Source organism: Lates calcarifer, unplaced genomic scaffold (genome assembly GCF_001640805.2).
Source record: "Lates calcarifer isolate ASB-BC8 unplaced genomic scaffold, TLL_Latcal_v3 _unitig_246_quiver_2814, whole genome shotgun sequence".
In the NCBI taxonomy this organism is placed as follows: Eukaryota; Metazoa; Chordata; class Actinopteri; family Centropomidae; genus Lates; species Lates calcarifer.
The window spans coordinates 1-7,353 of NW_026116240.1; the positions used below are offsets into that span (position 1 = coordinate 1).

At 41.8% G+C, this 7,353-nt stretch overlaps 1 protein-coding gene across 1 annotated transcript; it reads right to left on the reverse strand.

Annotated features, from left to right (window-relative positions):
* Window positions 1–197: 197 nt before the first annotated feature.
* Window positions 198–1,422, reverse strand: LOC108892800 (isoaspartyl peptidase/L-asparaginase). The gene is made up of 4 exons (XM_018690525.2): window positions 1,180–1,422; window positions 817–980; window positions 449–567; window positions 198–343 (listed from the first exon to the last, which is right to left on the reverse strand). Exons 1-4 carry the CDS (start codon window positions 1,267–1,269, stop codon window positions 213–215), a joined length of 504 nt encoding a protein of 167 aa, XP_018546041.2. The 5' UTR covers window positions 1,270–1,422; the 3' UTR covers window positions 198–212.
* Between the last annotated feature and the right edge of the window lie 5,931 nt (window positions 1,423–7,353).

Sequence of the window (7,353 nt, forward strand, 5' to 3'; positions counted from 1 at the left end):
GAAAACAACAATAATTTCATTAATATTGCCAAACAAATAAACAACTATGACTAGCATATAATGCAATACTGCATTAACTCTAAACTCAAGAGGCATTCACACTATTTTAATCTTATTCATTAATTTCACTGTTCGGTGTTTTAATGATTATCCCTAAAAACACAAGAGTCAGAAGTCTGACATACTGCATGTGGTTTGTCTTAATGTAGATTTTAAAAGCATGGTATTTTACCTTGTTCAATATGTGAAAGAATGAGTCTGGCCAGTGTGACTTTAAGAATGGACTCTCCGTGACCGGTACAAGACACTGCACCAGTGAAGTTGTCTGCATATCCTCCAGAGCCTTATTTACAAGAGAGAGAGAGAAAAAAAAAACTTTTTTGATTTTAATGACAGCTGACAGTGTAAAACATGCTATTTGTAAAAGTTTAAGTAAATTAAGTCATACCAATAATTGGAGAGTCTCCTACTCTGCCAACCATTTTATTTCTGATCCCTCCAGTTGATGTTGCACATGCAACATTACCAGCACAGTCCACAGCAACTGCCCCAACAGTATCATGGGCCCTAGAATGAGAAAAAAAAATATTATCCAAGGAAAAGTTGTCAGAGCAAATGTACATCCACTATGTTAACATAAGTTAAAAGATAAGGTGAGGAGAGCTATAGCTGTACAGTAGAGCATTTATATTTAGTAGTGTAAATTAATTCTCTTTCAGGATATTGTCAGGCTATTAGGCCTGAAAAGATGTTGCATGTGTAGGAGTTTATGAGGAAAGTAAGACAAGAAAAAAGTCAGATATTGCAGATACCTACCACTGAGAGTTGAAATCTTCCATTACTCCAGTGACATAATTCTTGTGTTTCTCCCATTCTTTCATCTCATACTCGGTCACTAGTGTCTCAGTAGGAACTGTGACTATACCAATGCTCTCTGCAAACATGTTTGCTCCTCTGCCTGTCAACATGATGTGGGCAGTCTGCAATTCCATGGCAGCAAACATGTAAGAAAAAGTTTACATAGAAAATGTATTTCATCACATTCTTGTTGAGGGTAAATCGACACAGCTAAAGAAAGAAGAAAAAGACCCAAATCAGTAATCAAATCAGGAATCAATGCTTCTACTCATCTACTGCTTCTGTTCAAGAGAGACAAAAGTAGAGTAGTTATGATGACACCTTTTCCATCACTGCCCGTGCTAGTGACACAGGGTTGGCAATGTTCTTCACACAAGACACAGCACCACTGGCAAGTGTTCTTCCATCCATGATAATAGCATCCAGCTCCACTTCTCCATCAGTATTAAGTGCTGCTCCATGCCCTATAATTAAAAGTCACAGTCAGTAACTAACTTAAACAACAGCTTAGACAAACACTGATGCAGGTGGTCTCAGAGCTGTGCACAGCTAGCAGTGTGCCAGTTAAGTGTTATAAGTGCAAATGTGAGCTGGAGGGCCTTAGCCAGTAATGATACAATCTAGCAGCAACAGACAAAGATGGTGAGAGAATGGAGATACGTTTTCCTTCTGACTGTGTGCACAGAGGTTAATAATTAGAATGTTTGTCAGTTACCATACATTCAGTTTTGTGACTGCTACATCCTCACATGTCCACAGGGCGGCGACATTGCAGTGCAGAGGCCACAGAGGAACACAGTAATAATTAAAGCTGCGAGCAGCGTTGAACGGGCCTCGCACCCGGCGCCCGTCGGGGAGCGGCGACCGCGGGACCCCGGCAACCGCGGGGTCAACGCAGGTCGCAGGGCACGCTGGCGTAACAGTTCACACTTCCGAGATGTAAAAATTTAAAATAAAAGCTTTTATGCTAATTATTTTCTGTGATAATATTTTTCAGAGCTCATCATCTGTGACAGCTCTTGGCTCTCCTGACTGTAACCTCTCTGTGGCAGCTTCTCACAGACTCAATCAACTCCTCTTCCCCTCCCCCCTCAGACACACACAGACACACACACACAGAGACCCCCTTCCAAAAACCCATCAAAGAGTAATACAATGGCTCCATCTGTAGGATAAAGTAGAGAGTCGCAACAGGAAGTTACCCCCAAAATCTGAGGTTTCAAACCAGGAAGTTGGGTTTCCCGAACTTTGACGGGCCAGAACCGGCACACGCTTCGACCAAAACTCACAATTTTCGGAGCCAGTCTTCCAAAAATCCTTAAGTCTGTCCTGACAACATTTGAAGTGAATCTGGTCACCCGTCTAGAAACTGGACATCACACTATAAAATATGTCATTTCCTGCTATAAATAGGTGGTGCTACAACAATTGTATGAATATTGACATATGGATGTGTGCAGATAGGTACCATTAACAATCCTGTAAAGTTTGATGCAGTTTGGACAAAGTATGGCCGAAATATAGCAAATTTAAAGCAACTTCCTGTTTTGTGGCGAGTGATCGAACTTTGAGGGGCCATAACTTCCACGCCCTTCAATGAAAAGTCCGAAACTTTTGCAATTTAACTTCGTCTATGTCTTAAGAACAAATTATCAAATTTTGAAGTCAATCGGATAATGCGTCTAGGACTAGTTCGCGTTCAAGCGACCCCTGGAAATGGCCAAAAACACACAATTTTGTCACCTTCCGGTCAAAATAAAAATACTTTCTGTTGGGTTTAGAATATGGCTCCAAGAGACTTTTTGGTGCGTCATGGGATGTTACATATGTGTGCAGATTTTCAGATTTTTAGGCGCAACGGGCTTGAGGGGCTGTTCCGTTTAAAAATGTAGGTGGCGCTACCGAGGCCATTTTGCCACACCCATGCTCAAGACCCCTAAATTATTAAATTTTTCGCCGTGCCTGACGCGTCTGCAAATTTTCAGGAGTTTTGACGCATGTTAAGGCCCTCAAAAAGGCGATCAAAGAGGCGGAAAAAGAAGAAAAAAAATAATAATAATAATAATTAAAGCTGCGAGCAGCGTTGAACGGGCCCTCGCACCCGGCGCCCGTCGGGGGAGCGGCGACCGCGGGACTCCGGCAACCGCGGGGTCAACGCAGGTCGCAGGGCACACGCTGGCGTAACAGTTCACACTTCCGAGATGTAAAAATTTTAAATAAAAGCTTTTATGCTAATTATTTTCTGTGATAATATTTTTCAGAGCTCATCATCTGTGACAGCTCTTGGCTCTCTTGACTGTAACCTCCCTGTGGCAGCTTCTCACAGACTCAATCAACTCCTCTTCCCCTCCCCCTCAAACACAAACACAAACACCACACACACACACAAACACACAGAGAAATACCCCCTCCCAAAAGGAGATAAAACTCAGTTTTAACTTGAGTTTACAAGCTTTGAGCTTTGAGCAAAAGCATTTTTTTAAGTTCTGTTATTGGGTGCATATATAAATCATTTGTGCTTAAACAAGGCTTATAATGAAGTTATTTGAACAGTGAATATCTCATCTGCCTAAAGTCAGGGCGAAGCCACTAACCAGCTGTAGGGATGGGTATCATTAGGATTTTATCTTTATCCATACAGACCCCTATCAGTCCAGCTCAGACTGTTACTGGTTTAAGAGAGTGAAGTTTATAGCAATTTGCAAAATTTGGAGATTAGTGACAAACTAACCAGTTAGACTACATACAGACAAGCTTTCATTTTAGCTGTTAGTAACAGTTTGCCATGAGCTTAACCAGCGTGCTGTGCTTCCTGTTAAACATGTCATGAGACTGTGGACAACGCTGAAAATATTACTTTACTAACTACTGGCCGAACAGGCGCTTTGACAAAGAAAAGGTAAAGGCCAGCAGCTTTTACTTTTCAATGCACTTGTCGTCAACTTGAGTGGCTTATATTCAGCTGGTTCACCTCGACGCTGGAGGACCTAGTGAACTTTTCCTGTCGCCGTACACTGAGTAAGACGAAAAAATCAGCTGACCCCGTGTGAAATTTCCTAACTGATCAAAACCAAACTGTAAAGACAGCATCAATCCACGCTCAGCTTTGGTCAAGGGGAGACATATGGTAAGATTACATGAATTCATGTAATCTTCTTTGAGACTACAATTTCAGACTTAACTAAGTCATTCACTAGTGTCTTGGCAGCGTTTATGGGTTCTTTAGACAGGTCTCTAACTGGTTTTCTTTCCAGGGTCATTGAAATCTTTGGCTTCCTACCTCTGCCAGGCTTGTTCTGCACAGTGTGGCTCTCCTTGAATTTCTCGGTGACGCTTCTCATTTGAGTTCTTGACGCTTGGAAATGCTGTTATAACTTTGTATATCCTTCTCCTGCTTCCTAAGCATCGACAATTCTTCAAGTCTACAGTGATTTCCTTAGTTTTTGGCATGATGCTTTCTCAAGTGACAGCTCAAATCTTAACTGAAGTTTTTATACCGCGTGTAAAGCAGCTCTTGGCTCTCCTGACTGTAACCTCTCTGTGGCAGCTTCTCACAGACTCAATCAACTCTTCTTCCCCTCCCCCTCAAACACAAACACAAACACAAACACACACACACACACACACACACACACACAGACACACACACACAGAGACCCCCTTCCAAAAACCCATCAAAGAGTAATACAATGGCTCCATCTATAGGATAAAGTAGAGAGTCGCAACAGGAAGTTACCCCAAAATCTGAGGTTTCAAACAGGAAGTTGGGTTTCTGAACTTTGACGGGCCAGAACCGGCACACGCTTCGACCAAAACTCACAATTTTCGGAGCCAGTCTTCCAAAAAATTCCTCAAGGAGGGGCTGACAACATTTGAAGTGAATCTGGTCACCCGTCTAGAAACTGGACATCACACTATAAAATATGTCATTTCCTGCTATAAATAGGTGGTGCTACAACAATTGTATGAATATTGACATATGGATGTGTGCAGATAGGTACCATTAACAATCCTGTAAAGTTTGATGCAGTTTGGACAAAGTATGGCCGAAATATAGCAAAAATAAAGCAACTTCCTGTTTCGTGGCGAGTAATCGAACTTTGAGGGGCCATAACTTCCACGCCCTTCAACAAAAACTCAAAATCTGCCGCAATTTAACATCGTCTATGTCTTAAGAACATACTATTAAGTTTTGAAGTCAATCGGATAATGCGTCTAGGACTAGTTCGCGTTCAAGCGACCCCTGGAAATGGCCAAAAACACACAATTTTTTCACCTTCCGGTCAAAATAAAAATACTTTCTGTTGGGTTTAGAATATGGCTCCAAGAGACTTTTTGGTGCGTCATGGGATGTTACATATGTGTGCAGATTTTCAGATTTTTAGGCGCAACGGGCTTGAGGGGCTGTTCCGTTTAAAAATGTAGGTGGCGCTACCGAGGCCATTTTACCACACCCATGCTCAAGACCCCTAAATTATTAAATTTTTCGCCGTGCCTGACGCGTCTGCAAATTTTGGTAAGTTTTCACGCATGTTAAGGCCCTCAAAAAGCCGATCTAAGAGGCGGAAAAAGAAGAAAAAAAATAATAATAATAATAATAATTAAAGCTGCGAGCAGCGTTGAACGGGCCCTCGCACCCGGCGCCCGTCGGGGGAGCGGCGACCGCGGGACCCCGGCAACCGCGGGGTCAACGCAGGTCGCAGGGCACACGCTGGCGTAACAGTTCACACTTCCCAGATGTAAAAATTTAAAATAAAAGCTTTTATGCTAATTATTTTCTGTGATAATATTTTTCAGAGCTCATCATCTGTGACAGCTCTTGGCTCTCCTGACTGTAACCTCTCTGTGGCAGCTTCTCACAGACTCAATCAACTCCTCTTCCCCTCCCCCTCAAACACAAACACAAACACAAACACACACACACACACAGATACCCCCTCCCAAAAGGAGATAAAACTCAGTTTTAACTTGAGTTTACAAGCTTTGAGCTTTGAGCAAAAGCATTTTTTTGCAAGTTCTGTTATTGGGTGCATATATAAATCATTTATGCTTAAACAAGGCTTATAATGAAGTTATTTGAACAGTGAATATCTCATCTGCCTAAAGTCAGGGCGAAGCCACTAACCAGCTGTAGGGATGGGTATCATTAGGATTTTATCTTTATCCATACAGACCCCTATCAGTCCAGCTCAGACTGTTACTGGTTTAAGAGAGTGAAGTTTATAGCAATTTGCAAAATTTGGAGATTAGTGACAAACTAACCAGTTAGACTACATACAGACAAGCTTTCATTTTAGCTGTTAGTAACAGTTTGCCATGAGCTTAACCAGCGTGCTGTGCTTCGTGTTAAACATGTCATGAGACTGTGGACAACGCTGAAAATATTACTTTACTAACTACTGGCCGAACAGGCGCTTTTACAAAGAAAAGGTAAAGGCCAGCAGCTTTTACTTTTCAATGCACTTGTCGTCAACTTGAGTGGCTTATATTCAGCTGGTTCACCTCGACGCCGGTGGATGTAGACGTGCACTTTTCCTGTCGCCGTACACTGTGTAACATGAAAATATCAGCCGACCCCTTGTGAAATTTCCTAACTGATCAAAACCAAACTGTAAAGACTTTGGTCAAGGGGAGACATATGGTAAGATTACATGAATTCAAAATAACCTACAATTCCTTCAAATTAATTTGAAGCCAGTTTAATTTTTTGAGCCAGCTTTGACATCTGCAGATATGAGTTTCTGAAGAGGGGCCTGCTGAGGTTAGATGTGCTGAATAATATCCATTTTCATATCAGAAAAAACACTGCATTAAACATTGTCTTAGCTCACTGAGCTGAGGTCAACAGGTAATATAACCAACCTGTGAGGTGGCTCACCCCCGTAAGATAAACACATAAATGATCCCTGATAGAACCGATAATTAAAGGCACATCAGTGACAGGGAATGCTATTAAAACTAAACTATAAACTGGTGACATTAACTGCAAAAGAAGATTTTTATTGATACATTTCAGGTAGAATTTAGTTTTCAATAAGGAAAATGCTGTAAGAAACCTGAATTTGTTGCAACAAATTTAAAATAAAAGCTTTTATGCTAATTATTTTCTGTGATAATATTTTTCAGAGCTCATCATCTGTGACAGCTCATGGCTCTCTTGACTGTAACCTCCCTGTGGCAGCTTCTCACAGACTCAATCAACTCCTCTTCCCCTCCCCCCTCAAACACACACACACAGACACACACACACAGAGACCCCCTTCCAAAAACCCATCAAAGAGTAATACAATGGCTCCATCTGTAGGATAAAGTAGAGAGTCGCAACAGGAAGTTACCCCAAAATCTGAGGTTTCAAACAGGAAGTTGGGTTTCCGAACTTTGACGGGCCAGAACCGGCACACGCTTCGACCCAAACTCACAATTTTCGGAGCCAGTCTTCCAAAAATTGTCAAGGAGGGGCTGACAACATTTGAAGTGAATCTGGTCACCCGTCTA

Coding starts and splice junctions, on each gene's coding strand:
- LOC108892800 (XM_018690525.2), bottom strand. CDS start 1,269: ATGGATGGAAGAACACTTGCCAGTGGTGCTGTGTCTTGTGTGAAGAAC. Junction 981..1,179: donor CACGGGCAGTGATGGAAAAG/GTGTCATCATAA, acceptor ATGGAATTGCAG/ACTGCCCACATCATGTTGAC. Junction 568..816: donor GAAGATTTCAACTCTCAGTG/GTAGGTATCTGC, acceptor TTCTCATTCTAG/GGCCCATGATACTGTTGGGG.